At 37.4% G+C, this 22562-nt stretch overlaps 1 protein-coding gene across 4 annotated transcripts in view; it reads right to left on the bottom strand.

Moving 5' to 3' along the window:
* LOC113039891 (DENN domain-containing protein 1B-like) overlaps positions 1 to 22562 on the bottom strand; it is a 99313-nt gene that overhangs the window by 33670 nt on the left and 43081 nt on the right. For 2 of the 4 annotated variants that reach the window (XM_026198044.1, XM_026198043.1), the window contains exons 6-13: positions 21193 to 21262; positions 17586 to 17666; positions 17001 to 17060; positions 14906 to 14959; positions 14289 to 14399; positions 8699 to 8799; positions 6984 to 7029; positions 5621 to 5722 (exon numbers count right to left, since the gene is read on the bottom strand). In XM_026198044.1, the coding sequence (XP_026053829.1) occupies positions 5621 to 5722; positions 6984 to 7029; positions 8699 to 8799; positions 14289 to 14399; positions 14906 to 14959; positions 17001 to 17060; positions 17586 to 17666; positions 21193 to 21262 (625 nt within the window). The remainder of the gene's footprint in view (positions 1 to 5620; positions 5723 to 6983; positions 7030 to 8698; positions 8800 to 14288; positions 14400 to 14905; positions 14960 to 17000; positions 17061 to 17585; positions 17667 to 21192; positions 21263 to 22562) is intronic. The other 2 variants (XM_026198046.1, XM_026198045.1) reach the window with 1 other exon arrangement.

Below are 22562 nucleotides of genomic sequence, written 5' to 3'. Positions count from 1 at the left end.
CAATATTTGATTCATAAACCAGCCAATCGATTCCTAACATCCCAATTCAAAGACAATGCCGGTGAAAAACTTCAATTTAATAATTGGGTGGCCAATAATTGATCAGTCAAACTAATTAACCACTAGACTTTGAGCAACGTTAATGAGATGTGAGCGGGGGGCATCAGAGGGGAGCTTAGCTCTACAGGTGATAAACCTATTTGGCAGTGACATTTTTTAGTGTAAAGTCATTCAGCCTATGATCTGATCAAAGGGAGACTCCCCCATTGGGTCCAATTATAACTATGCTATTGTAGGAGGTGGGTAGTGAGGGAGAAGGGGTGGGGGGGGGAGAAAAGATGAGTTATGTTGAGTTATGATATTCATAATCTATGCAGAGAGGCCTTTCCACTATAGGTCTTCTCCCCATAGCTGTGATCTTTTCAATTTACATCAAGCGAGGATGGCTGAGGATGAAAGTGCAGCCTCCGACTCGCCGAGCCCGCGGAGGGCAAACACAGGGCCTCATTAAACTCTACTGCATGGACTCCCCAACAGGGTTTGAAGTGCGTCAAGTAAAGAGCACGGGGTCAGAGGTGGCCCTGGAAACAGATCTCCATTTAACTCACCAGCTGGAGATGATAATTAGCAGGTGCATCACTGTCTCCTGCTCTAAAGGATGAGACCACGGAGATCTGCTCTGCGGTGGGCTTCTATTATACACCGAGTTTCAACAGAACACCACTTCTGAGACGCTCAGTCACTCACACACACACACACACACCCTTCTCAAGAGCTGAGCTGTTTGTGGTCAAGGGATTTTAATTCATTGAACTGGACAAGCCGCAGACAGGCGCTACACACAGGCATATCCTCACACATATATTTTACACTTCTTCTGCCAGGCTTATAAAACAGAATCTGATGGATTTTGCAGCCTGGCTATTTAAAGTGAATCGTACATATTACAAAAAATCTGTCATATTTTTATATCGTTACTTAAAATTGTATTGAAAAGAATATATATATATATATATATATATATATATATATATATATATATATATATATATATATATACACACACACACACACACACACACACACACACACACACACACACACACACACACACAAGCTTTAAAAAAAATGACCTAAAATACACAAGAACTTATCAAAATGTGAAAAAAAGATTTACAATAATTTAATTATGCAAATAAATCCGCTCACGATATCGTCGGGTTACACTGTGACCCTTTCGGAGTATGGCTGAAAGACTACTTTTTTGAAGACAGAGGGAAAAATATGTTTTGTTAAGGATTCTGTCCAGGGATGGAAAGCCGTTGGGAGGCAATTAGAGGAGTACAAAGAAAAAAGAAATAGATATGAAAATCTTCTGCTTTCTTTTGATGTGCACTAGGCTGAAAAGTATATGTACACGCTGAGTGAATTCACATCCTTTTAGAAAACCACAAAGACAAAGCATATTTCAACTGTAATGCTTCAGGATCGCTGACAAAATGCAGGTCAGTGTCGTCTTCTTAATACACAACATACATTTAAAATAAACAAATAAATAAAATTAAATTAAATAAAAAAAAAACGTACAAAATAGAACTTTTTTTATTAGACATCATTCTAAAATGCTAAAAGCTTTTTGATAGACTACTGGTCAGTGCCTCTTCATTAATACACAACATGCATTTAAAATAACATGAAATAAAACGTAAATTAGGAATGTTTTATGATAAAATACAGGATGATGTATTAATAAAAACATAATATACAGCTAACATTTAAAATAAAATAAAATAGAAAATATAATAATAATATAAAATATTACAATATAATATATATAATATTTATAAGAAATAATATTAGAAATAACACTGCAAACCTAACATTTAAACAAATATAAATTAAATATGGTCACAAATATGTGACATTTATCAGACACAAAAACTGAACTGAAAGAAACATTAATACAAATGACAACTCGGTAGTGTTCACTAGTTAGCATTCTCAAAGCAAATTACTCCATCAATCACTGCTACTTCATATGCTAACATAAGCATACTGAATGTGCAAGTTATTCGATTTTGGCATGGGGAAAGACAATGCAAGTCTGTAAAAAATAAAAATATGAAACCCTCCCAGAATGTATTGTTCATTACTTTTGAATGCATTCCAATGCTAAAAAGTCTGAAAGAAAAGTACATCGGAATGATTTTCAAAACATCTGCGTTTGATTTTAGTCTGACATCGTGCCTTCACAGTCTAAGGCAAAAAAGCGCCAATCAAGTACAGTTATTGTTCATCAACAGACTAATAACGGCGGTGCCTTGAGGGCTGGACACTGCATTAGTCCACTTGAGCCGGAAATGAGCCCCACCTGTCCCGCACACTACAGCCCAACAAACCGATCCTTTAAGAGGCTCCAGAATGGAAATGAAACGAGCGCTGAAGAATGCAACATTCCCACTTTCCCTGAACAGTAATTGTTTGTTGTGTCAGCTGATGTAGTGCTTGTTTTTGTTTTCTCTCGAATCCCAATTAAACACCATGCCGGCTGATCTCAGAGGAGGCGCGCGGATATTGCGCTCTCTCTGATTAATTTGTTAACCTTCATTTGGTAGCTTAATATACACGAGGTGGGTGTGCAAACTCGAATTTTCGCTGTTGATTGAGAACGTAAACGATCAAACGCAGGAAGTACAAATATAAGTTGTGTGGAAGAGACGAAAAGGGAGACAACCGGTAGACAACACGAGAGGCAAAGAAAAGTAAACAATAGATCTGGCGAAACTTGAACAAAAGTAATAAAGTCAAAAGGAATATTTTATCAAAACCGTCTCAGGATTGATACAGGACCTGTGAACACATCCAAATAAGACTCCAGCGCTGTTTGCTAGCAGAATGGATTCATAATTTTCTATTTTTAGATAGTTTTAATGACTGCACAAGTAAACACCCCATACTCTGCTACCAAATCCAATTATAATTGAATAAAAAACAAAAACAAAAAAATAAAAAAAACAACAAGAAACAGTTTCACAATGTTTAAGGAGGAGGAAAACACCTTCATTTATTTCTGAGAGAGCAAACTCTCCTTTTAACATAATTTCTTTTCTTTTGCGCTTTTTTGCAAACTCAACAACCACCCGTCATTAAAATCTCCTAAATATTTATAAATTCAACTAGAAAACTTCAGCAACAAATATCTTCAAAAACAAAGAAAATCTAGTAAGAAAAATAAAGTTAGACATGAAAGTGATTTTTATTTCAATATTTATATATACGTTGGATCGCAAAGTCACTTTGTACTCAACGACACTTAAAAGTAACATTTAAGGCGTCACATTTATTTTGAAACTTCGTGTGACGCTTTCAAAAAGTGCAGTGATTAAAACCGCGACCCAAAAACACAATCCGTGGACTTTCAACCCTGTCCCATCTGATGTTTCTAATAAAAAGGCATGTTTGAAATCACTCTCGAACGCTCGCCACATCCTCTCAATTATTATCTCTATTTGTAAAATCCGTAGGTTTGCGCGGAACGGAATCGCTACTGGCATGGTAGCATTTCTAATAGTCAATAAATCTAAAATATTATGTGTGAAATTGGGGAAAAACTGCCATTAAGTGACAGACAGCGGAGAGCACAGCATAGGGTCCCGTCTGAAAAAGGGCCAGGTAATTCAGGACAACTGTCACCCCTGACCCGTCTGAGAGAGGGTCTAGTGGTCAGACTCCCCGAATAATAAAGTCCACATGGTTAAAAAAAAACCCTTCTAACACTTAATTAGATGAATCTCAAAAGGTTCGCCTTGAATCAATAAAAGACTTGGGAGGAAAGAAAAGAAAAAAGAAACGCTCCAGGGTCAGTTATATTATATTTTGCTTTATAGTTGTAAAATGCATCGATTTTTTTTTTTTTAGGCTAGAATAAATGTATAAATGTGTATTTAAATAACAGAAAGAAAAAAGTGAATCTAATTAATTGAGTCAATTAAACTGAATCGACTTTTTTTTTTTTTTTTTACACCGGTGTGCAGCAAACGCCATGTGACAGACAATTTAAGAAAAATAAACCCAGAGCGTTTGCTCGATTTAAACATATTCCTTGAGTTATGAATTTTAATATCCCCAAAGGTAGGATAACCAGAAGGGGGAGAAAAATGAATTTCTGCGGTGATAAATATATTATTGCAGGTGACATTTACATTCAGGTGGGGTAATTTAACATGATATGCAGAATACGTTCTATCATTAGTCAATGAAAAATTGCGCGAGAGGATCAAAGCAAACATGGAGCTGCCACTTAATTTATCACGCTACCAAGACAAAGAGGTTTTTCTTTCCCCTCCGTCAGTTTCAAAAGAACCGACTCCTTTTTTTTTTTTTTTTTTTTACGACGCTCTCGGTTTGCAATTTAATTTACAAATGGGATGCCGGTGCTGAGATGGCATAACAGAACAGGCTGGCTTTTTCTGCTTGGACAGACAGCAGCGGGATCCACCGAGTCATATAGGAGTGTTAAAGCACCCCCCCAGTGGGACAGAGAAGAAAAAAAAAAGGACAACAAAAAAAAGAAAACACAAACACGTTTCTTTACGTTCAAAAGGACAGATGACAGACGTGTTTCTGCCCCCGACGCTGGATGCACTTCCTGTTGCACTGACCGTATCACCTAAACATTAATTAAAGAGAGAAGGCGCTGGCAGGTGGCAGAAAAGCGGGATCTAATAATTGGCCCCCTTCTTCCCCGCGCCTTCAGAAAATCCAGGACTTCTAGAGAGATGTGCCACTGGGCAGGCACAAAGAAGATAAAAAAAAAGAGATGAAGGCAGGAGTTTGAAATTCACAGAGATGGCCGGCGAATCGCGACAGCCATTTAACGTCACAGGGTTAGTTTACAGAGCGCGGTTTTTGGGGATCCACGGCTGCGTCTGCTAATGATGAGAGGACAGAGGTGTGGCGTGTTCCTCTGACCAGAGAAAGACTGCTTGTTTAAATGTGCAAGTGGGCGAAAAAAAAAGACGGAGAGAATGGGAATCATGTTCTTGTGTGTGTATGTATATAGTGGGCTTAAAACAAAAGAAAACAGAGTGACAATGGTAATGTAAGTGTGTGAGTGTGTGAGTGTGTGTAGGTTTACTTTCACCAACTTCTGGAAACAGTTTTATCATTAAAATAATGTAAAATTAGGGGAAACTTGCCATTTGGGGAAATCCTCATAAAGTAATTTTTTATATTTAATTTCTATTTATATGGGTTTTTTTTCCATTCTCAATTTTAAATAAAAAGCTAGTTAATTTTAAATAAAATGTAAATTTATAATTTTTCTACAAAAGGAGGTTCTCTCAAATATATATTCAGCAAAACCTCATTTTGGGAACATCTAGGGATGTCATCATTTGGAAGAAGAGCTCTAAGTAAATATTGTTTTTTGATTCTAAAAATTGACATTATTCTTTAGTATTTTATAGTAATAACATTAGTAATATTAAGGTAAAAAGGTCCATACAAAAACAGTAGACGTTTATGGTGTTTCTTCATTTAGATTTCTAGGTAAATGCATGTGTGTGTGTGTGTGTGTGTGTGTGTGTGTGTGTGTGTGTGTGTGTTTAGGGACACTCACCACGTCACTGGGCAGGTTGTGCAGGTCGTCTGTTGGGCTTTCTAGGGTGTTTGTGTCCACGTTCAGAATGACCACATCCTCCAGGGATCTGCTCTTTACTCTCTGTAAACGCAACACACTTTGTTACACACCACCCTGCCTAAACCTATTTCCTGTAACCATTTTAATATATATACACATACACACACACTCTCTTTTCAACAGTAGTTTATTTAAAGCATTTGTATAAACGAATATTTTTTTTGCTGTAGAAAATTACTGAGGCTAAAATAAAGTGTAATTTTCAGTGTTAAATTGCAGACATATTCAGAGCACATTCTATAATATTTTATCCCTTCAACAATGTCATAGCCTATATGTAAAGACTAAGCAAGCAAGATTTTAATTGATCTGCAAAAAACAGATTCTCATAAATGAAACCAGCTTTTGAGTTATTTTTTTCTATAACAAACCTATTCCAAATTCATATATGCAGCCACAAAGGTCCACAGAATCATTCTTGAAGAGTCAAAATATTAATATAAATGAATAATTTAGAAAACCCACTCTATACAACATACATACGTATATACATAAACACACACAACATTTTTTATTTCATTATATTTGTGTATTTATTTGTGACAGTGTTGCAACTATTTTAACTATGAAATATATACAAAATACCTAACCAAATAATAAAACTATTCAGGCATGATGAATGAAGCACCACTGAATTGAGCGGTGTAATGCTACCACACAATGGTAGTCACGGTAGCGGCGACAAATCCAATAATTATTCCTCCAGTGCAGGTGGGGGAAACAGCCAAGTGTGTAAAACATTTCTGGTTTGTCATTTTTGACAGTCGCTGCTACGGCGGCCTGTGTGCTGATTTGGTCTAATTACGTGCAGCCGGATTGGGGAGGGAGGGTTGGTTGGGGGGGTGCTGTCAGCGGGCGAACGTGTGATAAACACCAGCACCGCCGCGACTGTCAGCGCTATCAGATCTGCGCGCGAAGCTATAGGTCTACCTCCAACCAACATGCCATTTCTCAATAACTGAACGCACCGTCTCTTTGTTTCTCCAGCTCTTTCATTTCTCATGGGCGCACGGGAGATGAGAAGCAAAAAAAACAATGTGTCAATTTTTGCAGGTTTCCCCGCGCTCTGCGATGATGCATCAAAGTAGATGGGCGTTATTAGCATCTCAGATGGTTTGGATCCAGAGGGACGGCTGGTTTTAAGTGACCCGGAGTGAAATAGATGATGGTTTATGTAATATCGGAAAGCTGCGACTGGTAGCAGTAGTGCTTCTGTTCAAACGTCTCGCAGAACACTTTAAGGACGATGAATGGCTTCTGACAGTGGATTTATGTGACGTACCTCTAAAAGGCTGAGATGAACTCCGACCATATATGGCATGGGCGCACTGGAAACAGAGACAAACCAGTCATTAGCAACATAAAAATGCTTTATTGCATTTTAAAAATACTAATAATTCCAAGAAGTAACACAGAACAAATATAGCACCAAAAGCCAACAACAACAAACAAGGATCGATGTAAATTGACATATCTTTGACACGGCATGCATCACAAGCTAAACTTTAATAGCTTTCTCGGACATTTCCCGGAACGAGCGCTTTTGAGCGCTGAAGGTGATTAGTGTAATTGGCGAGCGTCACTTTTGAGTCTCGGTGCAGAGCGGGGCGAGGCAGGGCCATGTAATTAGATAGGTTTGGGTAGCCGCTACAGTGCTCGCTCAATCAGGTTATGTGGCTAATAAGCTGCAGTCTCCCTTGCTGCATCTGTTAAGGCCACAGATTTAACTGACATGCAGGCACACTGACATGCAGACGCGCACGCACATGCACGGGGTGAGCCCCGTCAAGTCATTGTTGTCCGTGAGTGTAACTTTGTTATGACAGCCTAATTCCCATTATTTCTAATAGTGCTCATTATGAGCGATGCACAGCCTTATAATATGATAATGGTTTTTTTTTTTTTTGTATAATTAGATAGCTAAAATGTGATAAATCGACTCGGATGTCTGTGCTGGACTGGAAAACAGCGCTACTCTTAAAGCTGCATTTATATCAACGACCACAAATATTTTCTGAGGAGCTCTAGTGTCAAGCATGGCAGCACAAGTCCGTCAATTTAAGGGTATAGGGTGTTCTGGTAGCTATAGAGAAGGGCTGTAAGTTAAGAGTGTGGTCACGGTTTCAGCCCACAGTCAGCATTACGGAAATCAGTCTGCCTCTCAAGCCGTACATGTTCCTGATGGGTAAAAAAAAAAAAAAAAAGAGACTGCATGGTGGACTTGGTGTGGTGACATTAGTGCTAATAAATCATGTCCTTCATAAACTCTTTTAGATCTCAGACATGGTGAAAGATATTCATTAGGATGAGGGGTATTTCAGAAAGTAGTAGTGCTTGTTCAAAAGCTCCATGTTACTGAAGCGCCGATATATTGACCAGGCCAATTAATGGCCTAAAGTTTGGCTGAATTTTGAGAATGTACATACTTGGCCGATTAACAGAAGTCTGACATTTTTTAAAGTTTAAGGGAATTTTTAAGTGAAACATTGAGTAAAAGAAAGTTACATATTTATATATTATTTACATTTGTAATTCATATTTAAATTATATTAATTATATATTTTTTGTTACAATTTACAAAATTTTTGTGTGTACGTGTGCATTAGGTAGGTGGGTGGGTAGATGGATGGATGGATAGATGGATAGAAAGATAGATATTTAAAACATTAATGATAATAAACAATAAAACAAACATCCTGCAGCTCAATATGTGATCGTTATCAAATATCTTGGCTTAAGATGATAATGGTTTCGACAAAAGAAGGTGGTCAGATCCCAATCCACAGATCTTTCTGCAATCAGCACAGAAAACAATTTCTGTGAATTCCATCTTGACGCACAAAGCAAACATCAACGCAAAAGCTTGATAAACTCAGTCAAACTGCCTAAAGCACAAAATCATACTGCTCTAAAGCTCAGAAAGCAGCACAGCCCCAAGCTTGAGTGAGATATGAATGAGACATTTGTGTAAGTGTGTGAGACGAGCACAGCTCTTACCAGCAGTAATCCAGCAGGTGAGGAGGAAGCACAGGAATGAAGATGTGCTGCCAGTGCATAGGGTAGAGCATGGCAGTGGACCCATGCACGCATGCAGTTAACTACGACAAGAAAAAAACCGTTATGTGAGCTCCTTCATATGCCACAGTTTAATGCATTATGCTTAAGGGGATCCCGTTTACTGTGGGCCAGGACAGCAGGCAGCATTAGACAATCTTTTTATCTTAACATCACAAACCGATTAAACATGCGCTTTTGTTTTTTAGTTATCTGATGTTAAATGCACAGGTTCAAACATAAAATCAGGGCATCGATCGAGGGCCTAAAAATACACCAAAGCACAAGGTGTCAAATGTGTAGCGGCAATACAAAATTAATGATGCTTTATTACTGTTATACACACACACAGTAAATAAGCGAACACTTAATTACTACGCTGGTGTGGATGTTTAATGAGTGAACACCCAAGTGACCCCTCACCACACCCTGACTCCCCCTCATGGCTACCTAGAGCTTGTAATGACCTGTGTGGCAATACACGCACACGCCGACTCTTCCTCATCTTCCAGATTAAAATAACATGATTAAATATGGAAAAAGAACAGAGGTCTGAAGGCTCCCCTGGGACTTCATTAGGGCAAATTGCCAAAGAATGAAACATGAGTTAACCAAGAGAGACTGTGAGCTGTTGGGATACCATGGGGAGTAGGGGCTAGAAGAGGGGTCTTGACAATTGGAGCTTCCAGTAATGTGTGAACCATGGCTCGGAAGTATCAAGAGACCTCCCTGCTCACTGACACACACAATATCACAACTGACCACCAAAACCAACCAAGCTTGGCCGTGGCACAACAGCTAGCTTCAAAGAGATCAGCTTTAATCCTGAATCACTTCTGTATATGTCCATGATGGGCAAGGCTGGTTGAGTGTTGTTGTTGTTGTGTTTGTTGAGTTCTGTGACAATGTGGTCAAACGCAACCGCTCTGGATAAGACGTGACCTATCGAGTCAAGAAATAGCGCAGCTTTAATTAACAGTAATTTAGTGCCATGCATTATAACATATGCAAATTTGTTGTGCAGTTCTCTGAAAAGAAAGGAAAAGCTTTAGTTGTGACAGATCTAATTTCGTCTGGGCAATTTAGAAGAAAGAAAATGAATATTTATGGCATTTCTCACTAACTGAAGTTTGGTTGATATCAAAGCTTTGAGACCCGTTCTGTTAGAGATCCCTTTTTCTCAAGGTCCAATAAATGAATCATGCTGAGAGGTCATTGCACTGTAAAGAAACACTTTTCTTTGACTGTGCAAACAGACTGTCATCTAGTTTCTTAGAGGGGAACCCTTCCGTACCATGTAGAGATGGGTAAAAAAAAGCCTAATGGCGCATTCCAATTAATTCAACAATGTCCGCAGACAAGCCCAATTGGCTTGATTTATTCCTGACTTGAAAGTGAAGTCATGCCGTCTTCCTTCCAAGATGAGGGCATGAAAAGGAGGTGGCGAAACCTAGATAAACATTAAAAGGTGGAATTCAAAAACAAATTAATTCTTGATATTTTTCCCACACGAGCTGTTTTGCTTGCAAACGAGGGATTCATCACAGCGTACGCGATTCTGCAAGAAAATCAGTCATGACCTCCTTTCTGTGACAATTAAAGAGAAAGTTCAGAATAACTGTATCGCTGCCATTGAATCTACAGTTGTACCAGCAATGCACTGTTGGAGTGCTGTCTTATGAATAATTAATGAAGACATGCCAAAAGAAAAGAAAGCCAAATGGCCACAAAAGGCAAGGTATGCTTGATATTCCTTTAAATGAAGAAGTCATCCGCAAGAACAAATGCTGAATTACGTTTGTTTGGATGCAGGGCTGGATCCTGCCGAGACCTGTGAGCTACCGCTACAGTTAGCAGTAATGAGTGTGCTGGGGACGTGTTAAGTGGGGGTCTTCTCTATTATACAAAGGGATCCGTCTTTGCAAATACAACAGACCCAAAAAAAACAATAATGCAATTCTAAAGAATCCCAAAGAACACATGAAACAATCCTTTCGTGAAAAAGGGGTTTCTAGATAAGAACCAACAAATTCAACATTTCTACAACCGTTTCATTAAGAGACATTTTTTATGATAAATATCTCTAAATGCATAAATGAAACTATGTTATCATATACAAAGTACTAGTGATAGACTAGTTCTGGGTAATAAATATGTACTAACCCTGAACCTACTCAAACACAGGACACACTAAGCTGACGGTCGGTCATCAGCCAACGTCTGTTGGAATAGTTTGTTTGGTGTATTTGACTCATCGAGTTCACGTGGGCAGCAGTTTGCCAGATTCAATATGTTGAATCAGCATTGGGGCCATCGGGCAAGTGAGAACTCTGATTGGAAGTTCAGTTTAACAAAAGAGTTAGTGCCCGAGAATTAAAGTGACAGTGATGAAAACAGGCAGGTAATTGAAGGCAACACAGACAGAAGTTACATGATCTCTCCAAATCATTCCTATATGCAAATATCTTCATAACATGAGCCACTTAAAATGAAGAATGTTATCAAAACAACTGATATTCCAAATACGTTTACATTTCGTATGTCTGCGTATGTCTCGTACGTATATCCTTGTTTGTTTATCATTTTAAATAACGAATATATTATCGTTAGCTGCTGATACAGACAGCTAATTCCTCACGCAGGCGCAGAATGTATGTGTTAGTTTGCAGTCGGCTGTAGTACGTGAGCTGTGTTCATGCACAGCTTTTTGATCCAGAATCTGCAGACACAAGGCAACAACACCATCAGCTTTTGTTGCGACTAGTTCTTTGAAGTTAGCTTTTAGTCCTAGCCTTTAACCTAACCTTAGGCCATGTAGTTACCTAATATTAGGCAGTACTTTCTTAAGTAAATACACTGTAAGTAAATGTAAGTGCATATACTGTAAAATAAAGTGCAACCCAAAAATATTTAAAGCTTAAAAATACCATAATATTCACTTTAAGATCCCATAAAAATCCTGAGACTCAAGGCTAAGCTGATTTTTTTTTAAAATCATTACAGTCCTGTTTATTAAAAAATGCCAAAGCAAAAGTTGAAAGACTCTAACAAGATCAGCAACATTTTTTACTGCTAAGCAAGACCCTGAAAATACACCTACAAATTTCTCTTGAGAAGAAAGGAAAAAGAAGGATCTAGCTGTCTTGGTTCATTGAACTTGGGACTTGCCCAATCAGGTGACAGTCACAGAACTCTCACTTCACAATCAAACCACATTTACACTCATCTCTAGGAGTACATTTGTACCATTTTGCCTTGCTGAGATATATTTCACAGACGAAGTATAAAGATATGCTTTGTAACACCTTTCCAGTGAACCCTGTCTATGTAAACAAGTTGACGAACATATTGCCTACATCTAGGGAAAAGCTGGGGTTCAAAAATATCCATGGCAACTTCTCCAAGAATAGACAAAGACAAAAAATAAAAAGTCCCATTCTTTGATAAGCACAACAAAGCTCACAGTGCAATCTGTGATTGGGGCAGACTGGAGACTAGAGGTGCTATTCCCCCTGACAAGGGTGACAGCACCGCAGTCTGCGCTGACTCCTGCTACCTGCAAGACTTCTCTCCCCTGGCCCTCTCCTTGTTTCCCAATTACCATGCCTCGCTCTCCCCTCCTGTTGACAAACGCACGGCTCCAAGCGGGGCGCCGACACAGATGTATCGCTAACAAGGAGGTGGCATTAAAAAAAAAGAAAAAGGTAGAGGTAGGGCGCCAAACACCACTAATCCACCTCCCACTGCAACACGATACCACAAAGACGAGAACAGGAAGTGCCGGAGGAAGATAAAATGTCTATTAAAGGTGTGGTAAGAGAGATGCTTGAAGAAGGAAAGAAAATAAGACGGCATTGCTGAGTAGAGCATAAAAAAAAGCAGAGAGTGTGAGGCCGAAAGGAACCTCAGTGGCTAGCACCACAGGCCAAGACGGGATCGGGTCTTGTTAGCATACCACTGACAGCATGATGAGAAGGCAGCTGACAAGACTCGGGGCCGGCCGAGGGGGTCTCGCAGATGAAACGCACCAGGGCCTCCCAGTTGACTAGTTAGAGGGATCCTGATGCAGCACAATTATACTGGCATATGACAAGACTGCATGGGCGGCTGCCTCCAGGAGCCTGCGACATGGGTTTAAAACAGTGGTACTCCTTACCTCTGGTCACAAAACAGCAATAAGTCAACTGATGCATTGTTGTTAGATAATGATTTATTCTTTTGCTTTCCAATACAGGCAAGTGTGCAGCCATGTTCTGCTAGACTGACACAGCAGGTTCACTAGGGGCCCGAACACTCAGGGTCTGCTGGCAGCATGCATAATGCATTCGCTTTCTTCCTCTTTCCATCTATCTTTATCCCGTTGGCTCGCTGGAGAAACAGTAGCGGTAGGCTGACCACACTGTGGCCACTGTCATATGCCCTCTCTGAACAATTCAGGAAATTGGCCATATGTCTACACCTGCGTCTAAGAATTCTTTGCAAAATTGGCCATATGTGTCTTCCTATAGTTGCTTGGTACTCCCAATGGCTCTTGAGAAGATGGATGGTTTTGGGATTTGAGATGATGAAAGTCTTCGCTGAGGTGGAACCTTAATATCACTAGACTTCGTAGTAACTCTTTTGGCATATTAGTTTAATAAACTCAAGGTCACTTGCTCCCATCTTGCAAAACAGTAAATCAAGTTATGGGAGAGTAAAAAAAAAAAAAAAAAAAAAACTATTTACCCAAGAGACTAATGATTTGCACATTCTAACCCCTTGTGTCAGTGAGCACACGGAATGAAGGCGGCAGCCCGGAGGAGTGAAATACTCCCCGGATAGGGTCATTCTGACAGCTTCCTCCGGAGCCAGAGGGTCCGAGGGGAGCCCCTTGGTTCCGGCACTGTCGGCGAGCGCACCGCAGACGCTCCGGGGGGGAATTGGAGAGAGATAGGGAGCGAATGACATCACTCGCTGCTTCTACACCAACTGTCGTGAAAGTTCGGACCATCGTCCGCCCCCGTGCGATAAACGCCCACTCCCTTTTCAGGCAAAAAGAGCCAGACAGAAAATATGTGGAAAAGTCAGGGATCCAGTAATTGATCATTTAAAGCTAACAGACTTCAGCCCAGAGAAACACCCAAATAAAATGCCAAAACAAAGAGATCCGAATCAGCGTACAGTATTTTTTTTAGGCGTTTAAGATAACTGTATAAATATTTTCTTTCTAACTGTTTATTTAATGAGAAGCAGGTCAACTACTAGTAGTTGCAAATACATAGCCCTAGAGAGCAGGAAGTGTAATAAGATCAATGATTCTGCATTTTCCACCAGTGTGAAAAGTCCTGGGAGGAAAAAATAAATACGTCTATCACATATCATGTTAATTAGAAACAAATTAAAAACGCATTTCTGTATATACAAAAATAATCCTGGTGGTTCCCAAAATACTTACTTTAAATATATTGTATAAAAACAATGTATTAATGTATTAATAGTTTAAGTAACATGAAAGCTGTCTGATGTGTAAATGAGAATGACAGCAGAAACTCACAGTGCTAAGCTTGCTTGAGGTAATGATGATGCGTCGCTCATGCAGCATGCTGGCGTAGAGGTGCAACATGTTGTTCACATCCACTGCTACAAAGTACTCGGTTAAATTTCTCTAGAAAGAGAGAATGGTTGATTTAGAGGAATTATGACATTTCAATTATATATTATGGTAAGTCACACTTAACGTTTGAATGCCACTGCATTCAATATTTTATTAAATATTATATATTTTGTGTCTTTTGTTTTATATATGTTTTGTTGTTTCATTTTCATGTTTTTAATGTTTTTTTGATTTTTTTCATGTTTATGTTGTTTAATGTTTTGTTTTATATTTTGTTTTGCTTCATGTTTTATGTTATGGTTCAATGTTTTGTTTTAGAATTTGTATTGTTGCATGTTTTTCAATATTTTGTTTTAATGTGCTTTTTATCTTTTGTTTCATGTTTTTCTTCATGTTCTATGTTTTTGTTCAATGTTTTATTTTATATTTTGTATTGTTAAATTTTTTATTATTTGTTTTGTTTCATGTATTGTTTTAATGTTTTGTTTTAGATTTTGTTTTGTTTCACTAACAGTCAATTGATCTGATATGTAGTGCAGTGGGTTAAACATACTCACATTTTCAGGTATGGTGGGGAGTCCATTAATATCAGGAGCTATGAAGTATGAATGCTGCAGAAAACAGACAAGAAAATATAAAGATAAGGTCACCATTACACAACCTTCCAGAATTTAGTGTTTGTAGAACATCCAACTTACTGTCTGTTCCACAACCAGTAAATAAACAGCGATCGGCCTGAGTTATGTCTGCGTTTGTTAACATCATACATACAGACAACAGATACGGATACATGAAGTCAACAAACGATGATCCCCTGTGGACACTACCGGAAGAGGCTCCCCGCATTGGAGAGAAAGTCTTTATTAAGGTACAAAAGCCAACTGCTCTGTTCTGACAGTATGAGAGGGGTCTGCCAGGCGTACGTTTGAACAGGCGAGCAAGTTTAATGTCTAGATCAAAGAGGCTCCGAAGCAAAGATCCCACGCTGCCTTCTAACTTTAGCACTTTTGTTTGCCTGTGTGGTGCGCTCCGCTCTTTCCCAAGGCTGGGTCGCGATTCGTCATGCGTAAAGAGTATCCATCTGTTGCTCCACACATAGGTTCAACTTTTGCTGCCTTTGCGTATGTTACACAAAAGTGCGACTAACATCCTTTAATTCTCAAAGATGCTTTAAAATATTAATCTTGGATGCTGTGATCACATGACTCCAGCAATCGAACCAAGGGCTGTGCAATGTCAGTAACAATTTATCTCCACTCTATGTGTGTGTCCAGAGTGCTTTTGCTGTAATCGTACAAATATAAACAGTTTAAAGATATCAATAAAGCAGACTGACCAAGTTCTCTTATTCATGTGCTGACATGTGTTTATTTTCCCATACTGAGCAGCTGATTGCCCTCTGTGTCGTGGACTGCAGTTCCAGCTGGCGGCGGCCAACACTTTGCAGCCGTGTTTATAAAAATCACACATTATCAGAGTGCTTGTTATCACCGCGCTCTGTCTGCTGCTCCCTGTAGTGTGATCAGAATCCCAGACCCTACACCCAGCACCACTCCCCAACACACACACACCGGATTTAAACATTACTGCCCACACAATGTTGATGGAAACCTCTCCTATCACCAAGGCCCTCTTCCCAAATTCCAATAGCGAACAAACATTTCATGTTGCCAATCATTATAACTTCGGAGAAGTTAAAGCGGAACATGACGGTGATTAGTGAACCCACCACCTGCTGGGAGACGGTACAGACAATTCCAAGAAACCCCTTCAGATGACCTGATGGGCTTTAGATTACAAGCTAAGGGCAAATTGTTGATAACTAATCCTGAGAAACAGCAAGCTTTATAACTAGTGATGTCAAGTTCATTAGATAAAAATAAAAAAATGTTTTAGATTTATTTAATATGTGATTGTTACGTTAATAAAAAACATATAACATTTTAATGATGTATCAATAACTAGTTTTATAATGCAGAGTTTACTGTATGTTTAATTATATCAATTTATATTAATATATAACTATATGACATCTAGTGAATGTAAAGAACAAAAAAAATAAAAAAAAATTAGGAATATTGTAAAAATTCCAATGAGAACAGTATGGAATTACAGTCAGGACATGATATTAAAGTGTGATATTAAAATATTTAATATTTTATATATTAAAATATTTTATATTTAAAAGAAAAAAGAAACTGGATGATGTTTTAATGCAATGTTCTTGATTACATATTAAAGGGTGCAGTGTTTTTTTTAATCAATATTTAAATAAAAATATATATGTAGGCTAATGGGCAAAGCATCAAGGAGATTTCTTGAGCTTAACTGCCTTTTGCTTTTAATTAAGAAAAAAGACTTTGGATATTTGAAAAGAGAATACAGCAGTGTGGAAGAGCATGAATCATTTAGCAAGTTTGATTGTTTTCCAGAAAAAAAATAAAAAAAAATAAAAAAAAACTGACAACAAGACCCAGGATGGGTTTTTGCCATAATTAAAAAAAAAAAAAGAATAGAGCTGGTTTATTTGGCAAAATTGGAGAGCTGTCTCCCATGTGATTAGGGCAGAGGCTCCAAATTTCAGAACTGCCTCGTTCCTTCTCTCTCCTTCTTTTCATCCCTCTCCCTTCAGCACACTCACTCTCCACTCACCGACTGTCTGCTTCCTGGATCCTGCACTACTTGCCCACTGGCAAAATGTAAGTGGTTGCTCTTGCAAAAATGAAGGAAAGAATATAGACGGATTAGATGGAGAGATCAGACAGACAGACATACACATAGACAGACTCTGTAACAAAAAAAAAAAAAACTGACATAGACTGCAAAATATTGACAGATGGATGGAATGAGATTTGAGTAAAAAAAATGATAGATAGAATGACAGACTGAAGGAAACTATAGAATGACAGATGGATCAAAGAGAAAATAGAGAATGAAAGAATGACTAATAAACAGAATGATAAATAAAATGATTAATAGATAGATAGATAGATAGATAGATAGATAGATAGATAGATAGATAGATAGATAGATAGATAGATAGATAGATAGACAGACATATAGATAGATCGTCTGTCATTGACTGACAGTTGTTGAATCTACACTATTGCTGCTGTGTTTGATGAGTCACAGCAGTGTTGATCATGTGTAACTCTGTCCAGCGTCTGCTATCAGAGCAAGAGGCCGGCGGTCCCACTTCTGTTTCTAAACAAAATGTCAGCCCTCCCCAGCACCTACCACACTCAGATTCACTGGCGTATTCGGCTTTGGCACGGGGTAGGTGTACAGCGTTTCTAACATGTCGCTCAAGTCGTCTTCCTGTGAGGACAAAAAAAGACAAATATGAAAAACCAACAAATGAAGAAAAAAAAAAAAAACAACACAACCAAAGGAGCACGAAAGAAAAACAACGGAACAGCAAAGCGCTTCCGTGATTTAAAGCGCTCGGCGTAAAGTATTCCTACAGCAGTCTGCAGAAGAGAAATATATCCGACTGACACACATTTAACGAGCGATCCTGAGGTTAAGAGACGGTAAGCTAGGCTGCGGCAGACGCTTATTATTCCGGGGATGATTTATGGCGAACATTGGCTGTTCGTAATTAACCAAAGGTCCTTGCTCAGAGCGGGCGGCTTTAAGAAGCCATTGGAGAAAAGCTTTGCCACAAAACAGGCCTCAGGATTATAACGCTGAGCTTTTACGAGCTTTTATGACAAGAGTGCAATTTACCCTCTCAAACTTGCTAGAGAATAGCGATGCCGTTGCTGTTAAAACACGGTTTGACATCGAATATTTAGGCACATATTTAGATTGCCCTTTCCTTGTATGCAAGTTCCCAGATTAGCTGTGTGGCCAGAGCTTGCAGCATGTATGGCTGTGTGTGTGTGTGTGTGTGTGTGTGTGTGTGTGCGCGAGCCGCTGTCACGAGAGCCTGGATGCTCACACACATGGTCAGTAACATAGCCTGAGGAAACACTTCATTTACCCTCGCCATAAACCTTCAGCGCTCTTGTCTTTCCTCGTCAGCCAACGCCGCTTCACGCGGAATGCAACAACAAAAGTCAACCCGATCATGCTTACTCGCGCAAACTATTAATTTATGCATATTAGAGTTTAGTTTTTATTATTATTTATTCTTTACAAATTGTAAGGGGTAAATAGTAAAATATTTGCTTCTTTTTTATTAATAATTTATATCAGTTTCTATTGGCATATTTTACATTTTCATTATAAATTTAACCATTTGTTGTTCTCATTTTTAGTATTTTTTTTTTAAGTCTACATAAACTTTTATTCGTTTTTATTTCAGCTTCAGTTTTGTTATTTTAGTACATCAAGTTAAACTAAATTAAAAAGAGAAATGTTGCCTTGGCAATTAGCGTAAATACGTTTTTATATTTTATTTAATTTCATGTTTATTTATATCAAGTAACAATTTTTCTTCTTGTTTTTTTTTTCAGATTTAACTACATTAGGTCTGCCTTTACTCTGCATTTTAAATAAATAAATACATACATAAATACATGTTATAATTATTTTTATTTTAAAACATTATTATTTTAAAATACTTGTATTAGCAAAAACATTCTCAATGCAAATGTCTATCTAAACAGACTGTAAAAAGCACTGGGCACAACTTATTTTTTTAATTGTTCATGAATTCATTCTTATCTAAATTTATGCACTAAATTCATTGCAACAATTTGCTTAGAAATTGTTTTATTAATTATGTAAACATTTGTTTGTGCTTGCATTTCATAAATAAGGCCCATTTTTAAAGAAACTTACATTTAATTCACATTTTGGTATAACTACTGGTACAAAATATAAATATTGCCGCATTTCATGCCAATTTTGGTTTACATCCTATGCAAAAACTATTTATATAACATTTTCAGATACAAATCAAATGCAAATAAAAATCTTACATAAATTGCAGAATTGTGGTCAAATTTCTGTGCACATAATTTGTACAAAATGTTTTTTTTTCATTTGCTGTTATCTACTATATTACTATTTAAATAGCCCCCCCACCCCACCCCAACCATACTGCATTGTTAAACAGTACACTGTCTACTGTTTCGAAGCAAACTCTATAGGGTTCTTATTTGTAATTTTTGTGTGTTTGTACAATGTGTACTCTGTTTATTTGTGTCAAGTAGCATAACTTTCTGAATTGCAGCTTTACCATCTCTTGACCGCTACGGTCTCATCTAAATGACTTTGAAAGTTGCACTGAATAAGCATCTGCTAAATGCCTTGAATAAAAATCATATATTTAAATAGAATGCACTTCACATAATTAACAAAATGAAATGTGAAAAATGCATATTTTTGGTAACGGAACGGGTCGATGACACCGAGGATCTAAGGGCTTAATTCCTGACCCCCGTGACTTCCAGTGTACTCAGCCCATGATTTGTTTGTGTAGAGGAGGCTTGGACTTCCTCACTTCTCTTTCAGCGGCTCCGTTACACATAACTGAACGATAACAGACTGATAGAGAAACTCAGAGTCCTTCAGTTAGACACTGGCTCCACACAGACTATGTTTTTCATTTGATGCAAGCTTAATATTTCCATCCTCTTTTCCTAATCCAAACTTTTCTTCGTCTCCTACTGCTGTGAAACTTTCAGAAAAAAAAAATTGGGCACAGTGTTTTTTCCTGACAATTTGTTTTCCCGTATATCATAAGGACTGACTTCCTGTTCGATGCTCGGTCTGTTAAATGTCAACAACACTGCAAAGCAAAGCGCAACCAACCAACTGTGCCGGTTTCGCTGAGACGGATTATAGATGACGTTTTTCTTCTTCTTTTGTCTTTACACACAACAAAACACTGAAGTTTTGCTTAGCAGTGGCACTTTTGGCTCACAAGCTGGATGGCAGGAACGTGGGTAATTTCAATGCTATTTGTGACATTAGCCGTTGGCTCAATAGGGGTCTGGCATTGTGCAATCAACCAGTGACCTCACAGAGAAAACTTTTTTTTACAATTACAAATATTTACAGTTATTACAGATACTGTTTGATCTGTTTATATTCAAATTTGAACTCTTAACGTACATAACATTTTGTCCTTCTTACGTTTTCATGAGCATTCATTTTACAAAATTGACAACATTTAATGTAATTCTTAATTTGTGTAAACATTTAATAAATGATGATGTAATATTGCAAAAAAATTTCCATGTGAAACTGAAGACTTCCCTTCACTTATCCAAGTAATCTATTTAGAAATGTACAGGACATGTGATATTTTAAGAATGTAAAAGAATTCATAAAACCATATTCATATTAAAAAAAAAAATAATAAATAATAAAAAAAGTGTTTTCAAAAAAGTAAGTTTGTACCAAGAAAAATCTGCTTTTAATAATGTAATTAAACATGTTTTAATATATTTGTTTTACATGGATGATCTGATTTAATGCTAATTTTTGTTAACCTTTTATAAACTCATTCTTATGTGTTATAATTTTCCTCTTTTTTTTTTTCCAAGGGTAAGAGTATTTAAAAATGTGTGTTAAAAGTGATCATTTAGGAACGGGTTTTATTAACTTTTAATTCTTGTGTAAATTGCAGCATTGAATGCATACTTTTGAGTAAATAATAACCATTTTCAGAAATGTGCAACTTTATCTTAGATGATGTTAAAAAAAAGGATGCATAAAATGTGATAATGTGTTAAATTGCTCATAAACCTATTATTAAATTATCACATTAATTATAGTTTTAAATGGCAAGACTTAATGCACATTTCTGTGTAAATCTTTTTATTCTTGTGTACTGTAATAGTGCTCATTTGTTCCATGTGAAGACAAGTTAAAGATTCCCTCCACTTACCTGGTGCTTTGATAAGTAGTCTGCAAGGGTATTTAGCATCTTATAATAAATCTCAAACCATGGGATATAACTGTCAAAAAAAAAAGAGAAGAAAACTGCAATGAACAATTATTTATTAAAACACTTCACAAGGAAAAAGCTATAATACTGTAGCCTCGTTTAAAAGAGGAATATAATTTTCTCAAATCCACCACAGCCGAATCTTTCTCACCTTGACTATTAACCTGGTGGGCTTTAGAGCATTTTTGACTACAGTGAACCTTATTATCACATTCTTTGTACTCGCTGACACTTGCATTTTAAGCATTCCTGCCATGGAGCGGGCTAAATAAAAGTATTTGGTTTCTTCAACAAAAACACTAGTGGTCCACCGTAGACTGTAATAAACCAGGGATGGGATGGTTTACAAGCATGCTGCGCCCAGATGCACAACCTGAACCTCATCTTCGCACTACACGTCACTGTTAGGGGTCTGCGATATTACTATTTTTGATAATGGCATCAAAAAATGTGTCTCACTGATCTGCTCTTGAAGAAATATTGTGCTATCGTGCTAAAGCGCACATTCTATCAGCTGTAGTTCTGGAAATCACAAAAGTACATTATTTGCATCTGCTTTAAAGCCTTACTGGTTAAACAGTGCCTGATTATTAAGTTATCATGTTATCATGTTATAATGTCAAAATGCACAAGGTTTACATATAGACTTTATGGTTATGTCTAAAATAAAAATAAACAGCTAAGAGAGATATGTATATGCCTTTATATTAGATGCATGAAGCTCTTAAAGGGACAGTATGTCATTATTTACTCAAGTTGTCCAAAATCTGTATTAATTTCTTTCTTGTGCTGAACACAAAAGAAGATATTATTATAAGAATGTGGATAACCAAATAGTCGCTGGTCCACACTGACTTTGAAAGTAGGAAAATAAATTATATGGCTGTCACCGTGGACCTGCAAATGTTTGGTTTTCACATGTTCTTTAAAATAGCATTTATGTTCAGCAGAAGAAAGAAACTCATTCGGGTTTAAAACAAGTTTTTAGTTGGTAAATGGTGGTATAAAAATAAAAACTATGACAGAATTAACAGAAAGATGACAGAATTTGATGATATGTATTTGTAATGTGTATCGTTGTTCTTGTTTTTTATGATAAAGATAAAAAAATGACAAAGATTTTTATTTTCGCCCATTTTGTCCTAAATATCCGCCATTATTTTTTATAATTAGGTATCTTGAAAGGCTTTGTCTTTATAATATTTACTTGCAAAAACTTGCAAAACAGTCAAACCAACATGACAAAGAATCGTGATAAAATTGTTACTCGTGATCTTAAAAAAAATTATCTTGTTATGATATTTTTGCCC

The sequence above is a fragment of the Carassius auratus genome, chromosome 22 (genome assembly GCF_003368295.1).
Source record: "Carassius auratus strain Wakin chromosome 22, ASM336829v1, whole genome shotgun sequence".
Taxonomy (NCBI): domain Eukaryota; kingdom Metazoa; phylum Chordata; class Actinopteri; order Cypriniformes; family Cyprinidae; genus Carassius; species Carassius auratus.
Note: the sequence above shows the minus strand (reverse complement) of the source record. Positions and strands in the feature narration are given on the sequence as shown.